This window comes from Plecotus auritus (genome assembly GCF_963455305.1).
Source record: "Plecotus auritus genome assembly, chromosome: 4".
In the NCBI taxonomy this organism is placed as follows: domain Eukaryota; kingdom Metazoa; phylum Chordata; class Mammalia; order Chiroptera; family Vespertilionidae; genus Plecotus; species Plecotus auritus.
The window spans coordinates 97,222,979-97,242,309 of NC_137775.1; the positions used below are offsets into that span (position 1 = coordinate 97,222,979).

The following is a 19,331-nucleotide window of genomic DNA, read 5'->3' on the forward strand; positions in this document are numbered from 1 at the left end:
GGAAGTAAAGCACAACAGCAGCCACCACAACACTTGGTCACAAAGTTTAGGTTCCAGATCTTATGCCCTCTGCTTAAAGAGGCTGCTCAGCCCCTGTAATGGCCTTTTTATATTTATCCTTAGACATGCAAATGAGCTTCGTTGCTTGGTTCTTAAGCTCACAGCAAATCCTCAGAGAACCCCCTGTGCTGGGTGGTTGCTGGGTCCTCCTTGGAAGTCTCTCCACCTCTGGGCCTCACCTATAAAGTGAACATATTGATCAAGAGACGCTCCGAAGTTCCTTCCATTCTGTTACATGTAATTGTTTCCTTTTAAGTAGAAAAGTAAATTTGTAACTTCCTTGCTGTGCAAAAAACATGAATTTTTTTCTTTAAAAACCTTTATCTTTCTGTTTCAAGAGGGCAGGAGATTTGTCAGATAATTTATTCTGGTTAATAGCTCTTTCTTCATTATAAGAATAATGCACATACACAGTAGGAATTTGAGCAATACAGAGAGTTACAAAGAAGAAAAATACTAATAATCTCATCGTTCAAAGATAAGCACTGTTTTGGTATATAGCTTCAATATCTTTTCTGTTTGTGTCAATAATTGTTGTACAATTAGATCCTCAAAGTAAATAGCTTGGTATTCTTGGTATTTAAAATGCTAATGTATATGAGAATATTTTTCTGTGTCATTAAGTCCAGATATGTTTTTAATAAGGCACTGGCCCTACTTTGTGGTCTTGGGTTCACAGGCACTGGTCCTGTACCCCAGATGCCTTAGTGCTGACGTAGTTGTACCCTGTAGTCTATGTTCATGTTCAGCAAACAGTGAAGGCTAAATCTTAGGGACTCAATCTAGCTGAGGAGGAATGGGGGACCCTGCTAGGGGCACATTTGCTCTCTGTAATATGCTAGACTAGACTTGTAGAATAAATGTTCTCACAAGCAAGCTCATTTGTGTGTTCAGCCATATAGTTTGTTGAAGTGAAAATGTAGCTGTTTTGAGTTTCTGCTCTATACTAAGAATAGCTACAGAATTCCCTGAAAATGTAGGCTTGCATAACATTTGCTCCAGGCACTGTTCTTTAAGACACACTCCTTTCTTAGAGGTGTCCAGGTAAAACATGTAATTATGAGAACTACAAATTAAACTCTGTTCCTTGACTTGTAGAACAAGTTATTTACAGATCTGAAAACAAAGATATCAGGTTAATAGGCTCAAAGCTGTCTTTGGCAGTTTAACACACACACACACACACACACACCACACAGCCAAACCTATTGGGGTTTATTTCTACCACCCCCCCCCCCCCCCCCCCGCCGCCACTGATTTCAGAGAGGAAGGGAGAGGGAGAGAAAGACAGAAACATCAATGAAGAGAGAGAATCATTGACTGGTTGCCTCCTGCACGCCCCACACTTGGGATTGAGCCAGCAATCCAGGCAAGTGTCCTGATGGAATGGAACGGTGACCTGATTCAAGGTGGACACCCAACCCCTGAGCCATGCCAGCCGGGCGCTAATGGGGTTTCTTTAAAAACAAAACAAAATAGAACCTGATCCTCTGAGCAGGGCTGCTGTAGCCTTGTCCCTTGGGAAATTTTATGTTAGGGCCTGAAGGAAGGTGGTATCAATGACCACACGAGTTGAAGTCATCGGGGCTCAAACGGCCATGCCACTTCTAAGTGTGTGACCTTGAGCAGCACAGATCCCTGAGCATCAGGATTCCCTCCCCTATTTTTGGTTTTACCTCCTCTACTTAAAATTTAACCACTCTCAAGAACACCTACCTCTTTCTTAGGGCTAGTTATGTGCCAGGCACCAAGTTAGGAGACTTGTATGCATTAATTCTCATCGTTCCTGCCAGGCAGATGTCATTGTCCCCCTTTTCAGATGGATCAGAGGTTGCAGAGGTGAGCTAATCCTGGTCTGCGGAGAAAGAGCGTGTTGATTTCTGGTTTGGGTTCTGCCATGTCACCAGCAAGCCGTTTAACAACTCTGAGTCTGAGAGTGTTGCCCCAGAGTTATGAATGAGACAGCACCGGGTGCTTGTAGTCCACATTGCAGTGAGAGGGAAGAATTGGGGGTGAAGTGAGCAACAGTATGAGGGGGATATTAGGTAAGCAGTGATGTACTAAGTCATTTGAGTATTATCTGTAAACATTAAAAATGGTAATTTCTAAGACTATATATATATATATATATATATATATATATATATCTGAAGTAAAATTATCTTTAGATGCTATGGAGGGTTCAGCTATATTTAAAAGTTCATATTTAGACAGAAATAAAGACAATATGCAAAATTGAAAATACTTTTTTTAAAACAATGTATTTTTATTGATTTCAGAGAGGACGGAAGAGGGAGAGAGAGATAGAAACATCAATGATGAGAGAGAATCATTGATCAACTGTCTCCTGCAAGCCCCCCACTGGGGATCAAGCCCACAACCCAGGCATGTGCCCTTGACCGGAATTGCACCTTGGGACCTTTCAGTTTGCAGGCCGATGCTCTATCCACTGAGCCAAACTGGCTAGGGCTGAAAATACTTTTATTAGTGTAATAGAACTTGGGGTGATCTTACGAAGATACTGTGTTTCACATCCATGAATGCTCATCCTTTACCTGGTCTCTTCTTTCCCATAGGGCCATGTGAAACTTTCTGATTTTGGCCTTTGCACAGGCCTGAAAAAAGCACACAGGACAGAATTTTATAGGAATTTGAACCACAGCCTTCCCAGTGATTTCAGTAAGTGTTAACAGTGATGTTAGCCTTTTTATTCCTTACCTGGGCCTAGTAGAGCTGGTCCCCTGGTAACCAGAATATGCTGGACAGATTAGGAGAGTCTCCCTTTGAGTCTTTTTCTTATTTGTATCATCACCTGAGAATATTTTTCCATTGCCTTTTTAGAGAGAGTGGAAGAGAGAGGGAAAGACGGAGAGAAACATTGATGTGAGAGAAACACATCGATTGGTTGCCTCCTATACATGTCCTGACCAGGGCCCGACCAGTGAAGAGCCTGCAACCAAGGTACATGCCCTTGACTGGAATCAAACCCGGGACCATTCATGCCACAAGCCGATGCTCTATCCACTGAGCAAAACTAGCTAGGGCCCTTTGAGTCTTTAGAGAGTTAAATGATTTGCAGAGAAGTGAGGCCAGAGAAGTGCCCCCAAATGTGTTAAGACGGATGTCGTAAAGAGCTTGCCGTGGAGCTCTACTGAGAAGGTTCCTGGGGAGGAATTTGGGGCAGTAGAGGAAAAAGTCCTGGGAACAATTCCTACATGCTTCTTTCTGTCGTGGCGGAAAGAAATTTATCCTTATGAGTGTTACTTTCACTATCAATCAAACCACTGAAATTATATAGTAAAATTACAGTTCAGATTAGAGAGCTTATCCTATCTAATAAAAGAGTAATATGCAAATTAACCATCACTCTGCTACACCCACAAGCCACACCCACCAGCCAATCAGGAGTGAGTATGCATATTAACCAAACCAAGATGGTTGTGCCACCCAGAGAGCAGGAGGGAGGCTTGGGTTTCCCCGGTGATGGAGGAAGCCAAGCTTTCTGCACACCCTGGCTGGCCCAGGCCTGCACTCCAGGCTACAAAGTTTCAATTATAGAAGATAAATAAATCCCAACAGAATTGGCGGCAGCCATGGAGCTGGAGAGAGCAGGAGGCTAGGGTTGCCCCCGGCGATGGAGGAAGCCAAGCTTCTGAAGCCCTGGCATGCCTTGGCCTCTGCTTAAGGCTACAAAGTTTCAATTATAGAAGATAAATAAATCCCAACAGAAATGGCTGCCGTCACAGAGTGAGCAGAGGGCTTGGCTGCGCTCCAGGCTACAAAGTTTCAGTTGTAAAAGATAAATCCCAGATCCCAGGGGCTCCGCTTGGTTCGCCGGGTGGCGTGGTCAGCCTGCAAACAACCACAGGCCCCTCATCCAGGCCGCCCCACGCCCCAAGGGAACCCCCACCCTGATCCGGGACACCCTTCAGGGCAAACCAGCTCATCCCCACCCATGCACCAGGCCTCTATCCTATCTAATAAAAGAGTAATATGCAGATTGACCATCACTCCAACACACAAGATGGCTGCCCCCATATGGTCAAAGATCCTGCCCCCATGTGGACACAAGATGGCCAGCAGGGGAGGGCAGTTGGGAGGGACCAGGCCTGCAAGGGAGGGCAGTTGGGGGTGATCAAGCCTGCAGGAGAGGGCAGTTAGGGGTGACCAGGCCGGCAGAGGAGGGAAATTGGGGGTGACTGGGCCTGCAGGGAAGGGCATTTGGGGGGGACCCAGGCCTGCAGTGGAGAGCATTTGTGGGGGACCAGGCCTGCAGGGGAGGGCAGTTAGGCATCAATCAGGCTGGCAGGGGAGTGGTTAGGGGGTGATCAGGCTGGCAGGCAGAAGCGGTTAGGGGCAATCCGGAAGGCAGGCAGGTGAGCAGTTGGGAGCCAGCAGTCCTGGATTGTGAGAGGGATGTCCGACTGCCCGTTTAGGCCTGATCCCACCAGGATCGGGCCTAAACGGGCAGTCGGACATGTTTAGGCCTGATCCCACCAGGATCGGGCCTAAACGGGCAGTCGGACATCCCTCAAGGGGTCCCAGATTGGAGAGGGTGCAGGCTGGGCTGAGGGACATCCCCCTGTGCACGAATTTTGTGCACTGGGCCTCTAGTATCAAATAATGTATTATAAACCTAGGAGTCTCTGATTAACAATTACTGCTCTTGGAAATTTGATGGTAATTTTGAGAAATTGTAAATGTTTTAGGTCTATTTTGGGACCTTTTTTCTGATGCAACTGAATTTCTGGTAATTCTGATGAAATTCCCTGTAGTTCTGATCAAGGCTTTCCTGTGTTCTCTGTAGCCACATGATCCATATGGAAGTGCTGTTTGATCTCATTGTGTGATTCTTTGAACAAATGCTTGCTGGGAAATGTGTCATCCAAAGTTACTGATGTGTTGGCAGACTTTAGGGCTGATGTGGTTTGAACCAGAGCCTAAAAAAGTAGTAAACATTCCTGTCTGAACTTCGAATAGAACTTTTTTTCTCTACTTTTAGCTTTCCAGAACATGAATTCCAAAAGGAAAGCAGAAACCTGGAAAAGAAATAGACGTCAGCTAGTAAGTAATCTCTGTAGCTTCTTAAATGCTACAAGCCAAGTATGAATATGTTAAAATTTGCACATAAATTTGCATTTGATAAGTTTTTGCCACACATCTCTCCCATGCTTTTAAGATGACCTAACAGCGTGCTGTTGTTATGTCAGTAGCACCAAAGTTGTCATTTGGAAGCAGATGCTACTAGGTTGTTTTGGTTGTGTCATTTTCAGTGGATGACCTCATTCTGACCTTTTACATTGGTGACAACCCCTCTCTTTCCTGTCCCACCATTTCTCTATTTTTATGATGGTAAAGGGGTCATATTTAAGCTCCAGGTCTCTCAAAATGAAACTAAGCACATATATCTATCTACCCAGAGCTTTAAGACAATAATGGTTCACAAACTTCTAAAATTTTGATTAACTTCAGCAAGTCATTACTCCTCAATTTACCTGCCCCACCCTTTTCTATTTTGTGGTTGAAAAAAGAACCAGGTGTTAAAAATTGGAGAGAAATTTAAGGGAAATGCTTATTACTTTATAGATATTTGAGCAAATACACATAAAATTATGTGCCACAAGCTTAAAAAATAACATTGGATTTATCTTGATAGTATGTAGGAATTTATTTAAGTAATACAAATTCACCAGTGAAATATTGCTATCTAGCAAGCTTTTATTCTGATTGATTGGTTTATACTTGAAGTGCAATTGGTTTATACTTGAAGTGTACATGTCCTGCTGTCTAGTTATTGGGAATTAATAGAAATGTGTATCACTGCATACTTAGGCTTTGCTAGAACTGCAGCAAATGAAGTTGGCGATGGTAGAGCTTGAACTAAAAGCTGACCATTAGAAAGCAAGAGCAGCAGCAATGGAAAGCTGTGACTAACTCGGAGTGAGGATCATGCGCATATTACCTAGACATGGTGGCACTTCTGCTTGTGACGTATACAGATACAGTAGTCGCTTGGCAGGTGTGCTGAATGCTGGTTTTCAGCCACATTTCTTGGTAAAATACTGAATTAGAGTTCTCTATAGTGTTTTTAATGACTTACTTAGTAGGTCACTAAGTAAGTAGCTGTTCTGTCATGTGAAAATGGAAGCCTGTAGAATTGTTTAAGAAAGAATCAAAGGAAGGCTTGCTTTTTCTTTTCTTTTTTTAACTTACTTGAGGCCCATATGTGGGCTCAGACTATGCTGAGTATTATGATTTTTATGTTAAACCTGGGCCCTGGGAGAGGCAATAACTTAACCCAAACACTTCTGGAGATACTGTAACTGAAATTAATCTTTGATAATCAGGGATAGTTAGTGACATCGTAGTCTCTTTTGCTTAGGAACTCTGATAGTCTTTAAATGTCTGAATCCTGTGTGAGGTTAAAAACTGTTTCCATAGCTTGGAGAGGGCTAGGGAATGTTGGAACAGATCTGGCCAGGTGCTTCTGTTGTGTCTCTCCATAGAGCAGATCTTAACTCGGCTGCACATCAGGATCACCTGGAACTTCAGAACATCCTGATGTCTGGGTACACCCCCAGAGATTCTGATTGGCTTGGTTTCAGGTATATAGTTTGGGTATCTCATTTTTAAAAGGACTCTGGGTGATTCTACTGTGCAGTAAAGGTTGAGACCCTCTAAGGAAGAGACTATTTCTTAACAATAGCTTCTGCATTATTGGGACATTGACATTTACCTATGTTTTGGAAGCTAACAAAAGGTAAGGAATCTTCTTTGATTTTTAATTTTTTAAAATAAAAGCAAGCCAATATTTAACCTTTGGCCACTATACTAATATTTATTTTTGGAGTAATTAAGCTTAAGTGCCTTAAATTATTCTTGTACTTTGAGACAGGCTTTATGCTCTTTGACACGCACAAAGGTCATGTCAGCTTGCTAGGAACCACTTACAGGTCTATAAGGAAGGGGAATCTCACTGTTGCTGTATTTGGAATTCACTGTCCTTTAATAGTTTAAAATGTTTTGTAGTTTTTTAAAATCTTAGTAAACTAAGGTTCTCATGCTGTGATTAATGTTCAGACCTTTTTATTTTATCTATGGTAGAAATGGAAATATATTAAAGTCATCCTCATATTATCAATTTTGATAACTTGAAGAAAATAAAACCACTTCTCAGTCTTCGAAAGGTCCGTTAACCCTGTGCTTTTGACCTTTCATAGGCGATCCCATTCAGCCAGAACCAAACAGGAGGTTAATATTAGTTAATGCTTAATGTAGATTTACTGCTCTAGGTTAAGCCTATCATATTGTTCACCCACCCTATTACTGTTGTTTCTTTTTCTTTTTAAAAATCTTTATTGTTGACATATTACATATGTCCCCTTTCCCCCACTCCCATTGACCCCTTGTAGCCCGCTCCTGCCCCAGGCCTTCACCACCTTATCTGTGTCCAAGGGTTATGCATATATGCAGACAAGTTCCCACCCACCCACCCTGCCTTCCATCTGGGATTCCATCTTGTTACTTTTCAGTCCATTGAGAATCACTGAATAAAGTAGAGGTTAAGGATCACTCCTTGGCTGCTTAAATTGTATTGTAATGTTTTAAATAGCTATGTGGTCTTGGGTAACCTTAGGCCTAGTAACTGATTAGGAAATAGGTCTGAGTCAGTTTAAGTTATTAACCACAGAGGTAAGAGTTGAAGTGCATCTAGGCATCCGATCTTTGCCAATTTACTTATTTTTTTAAAAATATATTTTATTGATATTTTACAGAGAGGAAGGGAGAGGAAGAGAGAGTTAGAAACATCGATGAGAGAGAAACATCGATCATCTGCCTCTTGCACACCCCCTACTGGGGATGTGCCGCAACCAAGGTACATGCCCTTGACCGGAATTGAACCCGGGACCCTTCAGTCCAGAGGCCGACGCTCTATCCACTGAGCCAAACCGGTTAGGGCAATTTACTTATTTTTTTAGTGCAGAAGTTATTGAAGTGTTTGAGTAGGAAATGAAATTGCTTTATTTCCCCCAAAATCCTAAATGAAATAATAAGTTGGAACATGTCGTGTTTGAAAATGACTATTAACCGACAAAGCTCTTAAAAGTGCAGCTCTAATTAACACTAAAAATACCCAGAGAACAAAAAGAAAAAGGATATAGATTTGAGGTATTAAGAGCTTAGTATGGAGGACACCTTAGTATGGAAAACAGACAAAAGTTTGGGAAATGGGCACTCCCTCGACTAGTTTGTTAAACGGAGGGTGAGCTCCTGAGGCTGGATTCTAGTCCCGAGGGAGAACGCTGCGTACATCACAGGGTTGTGCCTGCTGTTGGCTGTATTTTATAACTCAGGAGTCTTTTAATGCCTTAGTATCTTGAAGAAATTCTTTTCCTATGGCAATAGATCTCTGGTTTCATAATAGAAATCTTTGAACAAATAAGGTTTACTTAATATTCAGCTTCGCTGGAATAAATCTAGTTTCTAAATTGAAGGGTTTATTCTTGGGGCCCAATCCATGTTTCAGACTTGAAGCTTTAAAACAAAATAAAATTGGCATTTATGTTATTTAATATGTGTAGTTAAAGAAAATACTGTGCAATTATGTATGTGGAAAAAGTGGATTTCTGTCTTACAGTATACACAAAATAAATTGTAGATGAAAAGTAAAACTTTGACCATTTTAGAAGCAAATACTTATAATATCTTTAGAACCTCAGAATAAAGGATTTCTCAAATATAAAAGAAGTACAAATAATAAAGAAAAGTGTGTTTTATTTTACTACTTATAAAAACACACCCAACTTTCTGTATGTTGAAAGACATAAATGAGAAGGTAAGTCATGTGGTCCAACTACTTTGGAATTGTCCTGCAGTTCATGTGCATATCCTACAACCCAGCAATTCCACCCCTAGTCGTGTGCCTTGGAGAAAATCTTGTCCCTGTCAACCAGGAGATACGCCAAAGAATGTTTATTGCATTTTCATAATAGCAAAAAAACACACCCCAAAACACGGAAATTACTCAGTGGTTCCTGTCCATCTACAGGAAAATGGTTACATTCTGGAATAGAATATTTTACAGCAGTGAAAATAATTGAACTACAGTTACATGTGACATCATGGATCAATTTTAGAAACAAAACATTCAGAGGACAAATCAAATAGCAGAAGGCTGCATGTAGAATGATGCTGTTTTTACAAAGCTCAGAAACAAAGCTAAAAAAGATTTAGAGAGACCTGTGGCAAAGTTAAATTTCTTTTTAAAAGCAGAGGAATGATAAACATAAAATTGAGCATATAGGGTTTGGGAGAGCCTGAGGATGGGGTGAAATGGGATGGGATGGGATGGGAGGAGTATATGTTTAGTTTCAATGGTATTGGTAATATTTTGGTTCTTCAGTTGAACTCATATTTGTTTTCATTTTTATGCTTTATAATTTAATAATTACACATTTTTGATATGTGACAAATATTGCTTCATTTAAAAAAATCAATAAGTGATAAAGCCTCCAACTGGGAGAAGATATTTGCAATATGTGAAACTATAAAGGATTAATGTCCTGAATCAGGATTAATGCCCTGGATTTATTTTAAAAATTCCTCTGAATCAATAAGAAAAAAGATAATGCAACTAAAAAAAACCTGATGGGCAAAGGATCTGAACTCCAAGGAATTCACAGAAAAAAAAGACCTGAATGGCTAATTAACATAGGAATATGCATCAACCTTACTGAAAATAAGGGAAATGCAAATTAAAACAGTGTGATCCTATATCATATTCATCAGATTGGTAAAAATTAAAAAGTTCAACAGAGCCAAGTATGGGTGAGATATGGAACATCAGGAGCTCCTCCCCCCTGGGGGCGGTTAAATAGGCATAGCCGCACGGAAGGACAATTGGAAGACGGCTAATTAGGTAGAAGACAGTGATACTATTTCTCTTACATTCTCAAATGCCCAGGAAGTGATACAAGAATGTTCATTCAGGTGTTTTTGTTATAGTGAAACATTGGAAGCAATATAAGTATCCATTTACTGGAGAATGAATTAAAAAACATTTGTGTAATGAAAAAGTATCCAGTAGTAAAATGAGTGAAAGAATTATGTGAATTAATCTCGTGTATAATTGAGTAAAACAAGCAAGCCTTGTAAAATAATACAGATCAGTATGAACCTTTTACTAAAAGTTGAAATATACAGGAAGTAGTATGTCATTTACGTGAATATTCACACCAGCATAGCAAGCAATTTCAGGGTGGCTTTAACTGCAGTGAGGGAGGGACCGGGGATCTGGCTTTAGTCTTTCTTTAGTTTCACTTTTTTAAAAAAAGACAAATGATCTAAAACAAATATGGCAGCTTATTTAACCTCTCTTTAATATGGGCAATGGTTACATGTGTGTTGTTTTGTTTCTGTATGTTTGCAGTATTTCACAATAAATACTTTTTAAAAACAACACAGCTGTACTTTTTAATGTTGGAAGTTATATAATAGAAAGCACCTCAAGTGGAGCCTTCCAACTGGTCCACGCTCCAGCGCTGAGCACCCTGGGAGGCGCTGCTGTGCTCCCCCAGGACTGCAGTCTGGGGCATGAGACGAGATTCCTTGCATTTACAAACACTCCTCTAGCAGCTAGTCATATAAATAGTTCAGTTTGGTAAATAGACATTTATAAACCTTTGACCTACAGGATATACCTTTAGCGTTTAATAATAAACTTCCCTTTATGGTTTTCTCAAATCAAAGAATGGATATAGTGGAAAGAGGGATGGTTTGGAGCAAGAGAATTTCCAAACTGCACTTGCCACTTAACTCGTTTTGAGACCTTGGGCAAAGCCATTTGGGGCGTCAGATTTTTTTTTAATCTGCAAAGTTGGATTAATAAAGTCCTAAAGTCCTCTTTGCTAAGTTTTGTCAGGACTAAATAGTCCCATAAGCATATAAGAAGTAAAGAACCTGGCACTTCCTGGCTGCTCAGTAAATTATGACGAGTTGTCATGACAGGCACTAGTAGGCTTTGGGTCCCTCACCTCACTGACAGCTTTATTGTTCATTTTGGAAGTGCTCTGGCAAATCAGGTTTGCCATTAAGCAGCGAGGCCTTGCTGTGTGTTTAGTTTGTGGGTAGCTGTAGACCGGGGGTGGGGAACTTTTTTCTGCCAAGGGCCATTGGATATTTATAACATCATTTGCGGGCCATACAAAATGATCAGCTTAAAAATTAGCCTGCTGTATTTGGTAAAACATTTAATTAACTCACCCCTAATGCCTTGGCAGGCCCAGACCAAATGATTTCATGGGCCTTATGTGGCCTGTGGGCCGACGTTCCCCTCCCCTGCCCTAGATGGTGCTGGGGCCTCTGGTCTGTAGAACAGAACTCTGGCACCCTCCTGCCTGCTGGGCCTCCCTGACGTGTGGTACGTGTTTCAGGCCTTCTCTACAGTAGGGACGCCTGACTACATTGCTCCCGAGGTGTTCATGCAGACCGGGTACAACAAGCTCTGTGACTGGTGGTCGCTTGGCGTGATCATGTATGAGATGCTCATCGGTAAGTTGTATGCTTTCAGTTGGCTTTTTCTGTGTGGCCAGGAAGGAGTCCTACAGTGATAATAAACTCCCATTTCAATTTGAGGTTGATCTGAGTTCTCTTCTCCCCTCCCCATCTTTCAAAGTAGTTTCCCAATTAGAAAACTCTTGGCCAAAAAATGCAACCTACTGTATTTGCTGGCACAGTGATACCCTGTGGTTGCTTTGCTGATCATTTATCATGTTTTTCTTCTGCTTTTTCATCCTCTCCATCTAGCAGCTCTTTCAGTCACTGGCATTTATTAAACATTCATTGTATGCAGAGCTTTACCTGGGTAGTGCCTCACACACTCTTTACTTCCTATTTGCTGTCCCCTTCGTCTCTCGAGGTCTTCAAAGCATGGAACTCTCTGATCTCTCTCCCTCCTATTCAGATAGTATGTCTCCTTTAGGGGACACATCAGGGGGTGGCCCCATGCCCGAGAGCACTAGGAGAGTCAGTATGTCTGTGGTGGCACTGAGTGTGTCTGTGTCTGGACAGCAGGCGTGGCCTCTGTCTGACTGTGTTGTCTCCAGGAGCATTAGATGGAGGCCTGTGGAGTGGATGTCACGTGTGGAGGGCAGGTAGAGGAGTATGTGTGTGAGGATTTATCTTCGTGCCTGTGGTTCTCAAAGTGGGGTGGTGATCTCTCAAAACCCATGCTTTTTTCTTATTCTGCTTGTTTGGATGTTCTTGGAATGGAGTGGTTTCTTTTTTTCTTTTTTTAAAATCCTTACCTGAGGATATGTTTATTGATTTTAGAGAGAGGAAAGGAGAGGGAGGGAGAGAAACATTGATGTGAGAGAGAAACATTGATTGGTTGCCTCCTGTACACTCCCTGACTGGGACAGAAACCGCACCCTAGGTATGTGCCCTGACCAGGAATTAAATCTGAAACCATTTGGTGCTTGGGGCGATGCTCCAACCAACTTAGCCACCCAGCCAGGGTGAGGTGTTTCTTAATAACGTTGTTTCATCCTTTCCTTTCTTCTTTGGGCACAGTGGTTCCCACATCTGTAACTCTACTTCTTTCTTTTTCTAGATCCAGTTATTAGCTGGCTCCCTAGTGGTTCCAAGAGTACAACTTTACTTTGGGTTTAGGAGTTCGGGGAAGATAAAAAGTTGTTTAGGTGCTTTCTGGGATGAGTGGAAATCCTGTCCATGTCATGGAGGGAAGGACATAACAAGATCATTAAAGATATATAGAATTCTATTAAGGAGAATAATCTCATATTCAACGCTCTGCGATGTAAAAGCTCCAGGTTCCTTTTTATTACAGGCTACCCACCTTTCTGTTCTGAGACCCCTCAAGAGACATATAAGAAGGTGATGAACTGGAAAGAAACTCTGACTTTCCCTCCAGAAGTTCCTATCTCTGAGAAAGCCAAGGATCTGATTTTGAGGTATCGGTCAGAGAACATCTCCCCCACCCCCACCCAGGCTTTTTGACATCAGTGAATCCATTTTTTACATCTTTCATGATTTCCTGGGTTTGCACCCTGCTTCCTCCTATTTCTCCTTTTGAAAGGGGGAGGTTATCCCTTTTCTTTTTCAAAAGAAACTACATGAGGTATGCTGAAAGGCCTCTGTCTTTTCCAGATTCTGCTGTGAATGGGAACATAGGATTGGAGCCCCTGGAGTTGAGGAAATCAAAAGTAATTCTTTTTTTGAAGGTGTTGACTGGGAACATATCAGGTATATCCATATAAAAACTTTAGGATTATTTTAGAAATTCTGTAGTTAGCTTAATACTAAGTTGGAAGCACCATTATTGGCAAACCAAGTAAGAGAAGAGATCATTTTAGAAATTCAGGGTATTTCCCTGATTTAAGTTTATGCTGAGGACTGGGAATTGGAGCTTCCTGTTAGCCCTGAGTCATAGGATATGTTAAAGCCAGCAGTTACTTCCAAAGTGAAGTGAACTTTGGGTTCCATGGTGAAGGGAACATCTAAGAAGTGTATTGTCCTTGCTTTTACCTGGAGCACTCCAACCTCTCTGGGGACCACCAGCGTGACCGTCCCTGCCCGAGGGTAGGGACTGCCTCTGGGAGATGGAGGAGGAAGAAGGAGTGGAAGGACTGGGCAGGAAGTGGCCAGAGGGGATGGAGGGAGGGGGAGAGTGTCTGGTTTGTGGAGCACTCCCTGCCTAGCGGGAGCCTGCGCAGCCTGCCGTGGGCCCAGGCCCAGGCCGCTCAGCGTTTGCGGTTGCTGAACAGAAGGTGAAGAAGTTGTCATCTGTTTCATGACTGTGTTCTGACTTGCATCCTTGTGATTTTTACCATTGCCTCCTTTGTGCCGCCTCCTCGTTGGCATCTCGGATGGACGGGCAGAGCCCTACAGGAGGGGACTCTCCGAGGCCCAGGCGCCCTTTCTAGCAGGCAGGGCAGGTCGTCAGGGGGAGTGCATAGCTTGGACTTTAATTTCTCCTTAGTGTTCTTTCTAGCAATGAATAATTGTTATTATAGTTTTCATTGTGATTTATTTTGTTTGGCTGTAGTCAGTTGGCGTGGTTGGTCCGTGGTCAGAAGCTTTTCAGAGAAAATGAGTGCTGCCTGCCAGGGGATAGTCTTCTGCGCCAGATCCGGGTCTTCTCTGCGGAAGGCTGATTAGTTATGACCCATTTGATTACTAACTATAGTAATTTTGGCATGTCTGTTCTTGGCAGAGAGAGACCTGCTGCAATATCTATTGAAATCAAAAGCATTGACGATACCTCAAACTTCGATGAGTTTCCAGAATCTGATATTCTTAAGCCAACAGGTAATACCACCAATTCTCCCTACTGCTGCCTTACAAGTGCATTATTTCCCCCCAGTTTTGGGGTGATGTTTACAGATCAGGGTAGAGGACGTGGAGAGGAACTTCAGGTCTTCGGGTTCTTGGTAAGTATTTCCGGTGCTGTGCTGGGTAGCAGCGAGACCTTGTCACGTGGAAGATGGATACACGCTCCTGGGCTTAGCCTGCCCAGTGGGTGGTTCAGTCACAAGGGTCTGCTCTCTTGTTGCTGTTTATTACAGTAAAGGTTGGGTGACCTGGAATGACAGAAATGGGAAAATAAACCGCTTTAAATATATGTGGAAAAAATAAGGTTCAAGGAACATATAGGCAAGCAAATGTAGAAAATTCACACTGAGTGAAAAATAGCCTTTTCCCAGATAGAAAACTGGTATGTTCTTCAGAACGTCATGTCTTCAGTACCCAGTGGGCTATCAGGTAAGGCAGGGAGTCAACTCTCACATCTATTTCTTTCCCAGTGGCAACAAGTAATCACCCTGAGACTGACTACAAGAACAAGGACTGGGTCTTCATCAATTACACATACAAGCGCTTTGAGGGCCTGACTGCGCGGGGGGCAATACCTTCCTACATGAAAGCAGCAAAATAGTGCCCTTGGATGGAACCCTACGTGGAGCAGAGTTCTGTGTACAACATCACGGTATTCCTCTCACACACTTTTGAAAGAGCTTCCAAGAAGCTTATGGAACCCACCCGTATGTCCTGGAAACTTGCCTGAAATGTGACAGTGAGTGGATTCTCTTCATAGTACATCTGAAGCTGTAGAACAAAGCCAGCCAGTTCCACCACGTCAGCCATAAGCAGCTTCTTCAGAAGTGTCACGAGCCAATTTGATAGATTTTTTTTAAAAAAACAACAACACTTGAGTTTTCCTAAGTTCATCAGAATAAAGGGGAAAAAACAGCCATCATCCAACATTATTGAAACTAACGTATACTTACTGAATATCCGCCAATCCCCATGATTTGTGATATGCTTTCTGCCAAGCCCACCAAGTATTTCCTTTACAGCTAAAAGTTCCACAGTACTAAGGAAATAAAGCAATAAGGAAAGCCTCAGCAGCCAGCATTCTGCTGAAGAAAATGATCCTCCATCCTGTGAGGGGTGATGGTAGTTTCTCCCCAGACAAGAGGCTTTTATAGTCTCCATTCGTGGTGCACTTTATTTATGGTACTAGGATACAGACTCAGTCCATTGATGTATATCCTCCCACCATCTGAAATACTCATGCTGCTTTTTGGAGTGTTGATGGGGGAATACCAGCTTGATCCATTGTTGCTCTTCGAAGGCCCCCAAAGCCATTGGGCATTGCCACAGAGTCCAGGTCACATGGAAAAACCTCATTTTCTCTTCTCGGCTAGCTCAGAAAATCCCTGAGTCGGATGTTGCCGTGGATCAGCAATACCCACAAGTGCTGCCAACAGGAACTTGGCTTATTCCTGGGAACACAGCAAGGAAAGCCAGGCACAGGCAGGAGCCTGGAACCCTCTTGGCTGAGGTGCTGCTCCCACGAGTCTCCAGAACCTGCTTGGAAGTGGGAAGGAGCCAGCCCAGTGGGAAGTGCAAGAGCCAGCCTCAGATCTTTGTCACGTTCACTCCTCAGTCCTTGGTGCAACTCAACTGTGTTTTGTCTTCTCTCTTGGTATTTCTTCTCTCCCATCTTTAAGTACCATTTTGCCTTGGAATCATGATTACAGATATTTCCTTTGCAGATGCCTTCCTGGGGGATGTTCCTCTCCACCCTACAGGGTGGCCTGCAGCTTGGGCTGAGCAGGCCCCTGCTGTGGCATTCTCTCATGAGACACCCTCGGAACTTTAGCACAAAGTGCCTTCTCTTTTACAGCTGCCACCACCTTTAGAGGAAGTTTGCTGTGTCAGAAAATTGTGGAGGCTCCATATTAATGCATTATTACTTTTTAAAATTTTAATAACTTTGAAAGCATCATTTGCACCTGGGTGGTAACTTTACCTGTGCAGAGCATCCTAGCCCAGCTGCAGCAGGGGGGACTGCTTCCTGCCAGTCTTGATGTTATTAATATCAGCTTTGAAAGGAAAGTATGTCCTAGCTTAGCCATTCAGAAAAGAAAAATGGAATTCAAAGTTACAGTAGTAAATGAAATTGCTTTGGGTTTTCATGTTTTAGAGAAAGAAAAAAGAATTATAAGGAAGTATTAACTCTGGATGAAGGTAATGTGTCTGCCCCTAATCTTTCATTCATGGTCTGTTAGTGAAAAGGAAGTAAAGGAAATTCTTTTGTGTAACTTTGTAGTTTCTTTGTATTACCAAATAGTTGGGGTGTTGACCCCCATGTGTTTTGCAAGAGTATGTGGTAAGCATGGGTAAGGAGTGGTGATTGTGTTGGGGAGTGGCGGGAGATAATTTGTTTTTTGGGGAAATGTCCACTTTTTAAACTTTTGAATAAACTGTGTGGAAAAATCAGTGTAATGTGTTCTAACTCAGATATGGCTTCCAATTCAAAGAGGCAGAATGCTAACTGCATTGCCGTCTGTAGACCGGGTGCTTTTCTGTCTCAGGGAAGCTGCGGCTGCATCTTCTGAATTGCTGTCCGTACAAAGAGACTGTCTTCTCTTGGCCCCACGCATGTTCTTTCTACCTGATTCTGTGTCACAGGGCAGTGGGCTCTCCCCTGGCATTAAGGCCAAGGGGAGTCCTTTCTGACAAAGTGCTCTCAACTGGTGAAGCCTTTGTACAACTGTTTACAGCTCAGTCCCATTTATTTTCCCCAGCCTGGGGTTGACCAGGAATCTCAAAAGCTCTCAAGGCAGGACTTCTCAGCCCCCATGTCCACCAGAGCAGGGTTCTGTTTCCAGATCATGTGTAGTTGGGTCCCACTTACCCCTTCTCTAGGTTAGAGAAGGAAGCCTGAGAAAGAGGCAGAAGGAAGGGACCAAAACCAGGGTCAGACCTGCAGGCAGAGGGAAGCTAAATGCAGTTAGAATGTGTACTGTCTTTCCAAGGCTCGTTGTAGACATGTTGGGATTGGCTCAGTATTGGTTCTGTTCACAGATTATTCTGTTTCCTACTTTCTTTTAAAATATATATATATTTTTATTGATTTCAGAGAGGAAGAGAGAGGGAGAGAGAGATACATCAATGATGAGAATCATTGATCGGCTGCCTCTTGCATGCCCCCACACTGGGGATTGAGCCTGCAACCTGGGCATGTGCCCTGACCAGGAATCAACCCGTGACCTCCTGGTTCATAGGTCGATGCTCAAGCACTGAGCCATGCCAGCCGGACACCTATTGCTTTGTAGAATTACTTTCAAAAATAACATACAGGCAAATTCCTTTGGGATTAATATTCAAGGTCTGAATAGTAGATTGCTAATTTTAAAACTCACCTATATGGCATAATAGGATTCCTCTGCTACTTATTACTAATACTTTTTCTCTGAATTGTTTCCTTGAAAAGCATATTTCCTGGATCACCTTCTCCTGTCTGTCTCCTGAGCCTTTGTGTGTAACCTAATGGTGTTTTCAGAACTCAAAAGGATTCAGTGAATGGTCTTTTCCTTTGCTAGGTAGCATACATTTTCCTCGAATTATCTATCAAAGCCAATACTGACTTAAAACTAACCTCCACATGCTTGTTCGGGCATATTTTCAGAGAAAAACATCTTGCCCAAATAACATTTAAGCACCATAATATACGGAGTTCAATACCAGGCACTGGGACAAGGGAGTGAGTGCTGTGTGGTTCTGAACTGCACATCAATGTGGGAAGAATTCCCACCAAGTGGCTAACAATGCAGCATCAGTTGTAAAGTTAGTATTTTAGTGGCGATTTAACAATACTCTTAAACCAACCCGAAGTTGCTGGGAAGCTTAGGGATGCTCCTGGAGATGTTTGCAAACAGCAGTGATTTGGCAGGGAGGAGTGAGCTGTCCAGGATGTTGGCGGCAGGAAGGTATGGTCTTGTGCTGTGGTAGAGGCACGGAGTTGAGTAATTACTGCTTTATGAAGAACACTGCAGTCACTTTTGTTATGTCATTTCCCTCTCCCACTTCAACCCACTCCAGTCTGGTGCCTCTTCCTTGTGTGAAATGTTAGTATTAATTATCCCATGTATAAACCATGCTGGTATTTTTATTATTCCTGTGGTTAATGGGGTCCTGCCATACCCATTGGCTTTTTTTTTTTTAATAAATCTTTATTCAGATTACAATTATTTCTCCTTTTTCCCCCCATAGCTCCCCTCCACCCAGTTCCCACCCCACCTTCTGCCCTTACCTCCCCCCCACTGTCCTCATCCATAGGTGTATGATTTTTGTCCAGTCACTTCATGAACCCCCCCCATACCCCTTTCCCCCTGAGAATTATCAGTCCACTCCCTTTCTATGCCCCTGATTCTATTATATTCACCAGATTATTCTGTTCCTCAGGTTTTTAATTCACTTGATTTTTAGGTTCACTTGTTGATAGATATGTATTTGTTGTTCATAATTTTTCTCTTTACTCTTTTCTTCTTCCTCTTCTTTAAGAATACCTTTCAGCATTTCATATAATACTGGTTTGGTGGTGATGAACTCCTTTAGCTTTTTCTTATCTGTGAAGCTCTTTATCTTCCCTTCAATTCTGAATGATAGCTTTGCTGGGTAGAGTAATCTTGGTTGTAGGTTCTTGCTATTCATCACATTGAAAATTTCTTGCCACTCCCATCTGGCCTGCATAGTTTCTGTTGAGAAGTCAGCTGACAGTCGTATGGGTGCTCCCTTGTAGGTAATTAACTGTTTTTCTCTTGCTGCTTTTAATATTCTCTCTTTGTCTTTTGCTCTTGGCATTTTAATTATAATGTGTCTTGGTGTGGTCCTCTTTGGATTCCTTTTGTTTGGGGTTCTGTGCGCTTCCTGGACTTGTAAGTCTATTTCTTTCACCAGGTGGG

The 19,331-nt window shown here is 42.4% G+C and overlaps 1 protein-coding gene across 6 annotated transcripts in view; it reads left to right on the top strand.

The window, feature by feature from the left end:
• Positions 1–19,331, top strand: part of STK38 (serine/threonine kinase 38) — a 123,099-nt gene that overhangs the window by 24,104 nt on the left and 79,664 nt on the right. For 3 of the 6 annotated variants that reach the window (XR_013960425.1, XM_080664953.1, XM_080664954.1), the window contains exons 8-13: positions 2,637–2,739; positions 5,063–5,124; positions 11,493–11,610; positions 12,908–13,031; positions 13,228–13,323; positions 14,294–14,388. Coding sequence is in view for 5 of the 6 variants with exons in the window: in XM_080664953.1 (XP_080521079.1) it covers positions 2,637–2,739; positions 5,063–5,124; positions 11,493–11,610; positions 12,908–13,031; positions 13,228–13,323; positions 14,294–14,388 (598 nt within the window). In the remaining variant the exon portion in view is untranslated. Of the gene's footprint in view, positions 1–2,636; positions 2,740–5,062; positions 5,125–11,492; positions 11,611–12,907; positions 13,032–13,227; positions 13,324–14,293; positions 14,389–14,882; positions 16,856–19,331 lie in introns of those variants that run through there. The other 3 variants (XM_080664955.1, XM_080664957.1, XM_080664956.1) reach the window with 2 other exon arrangements.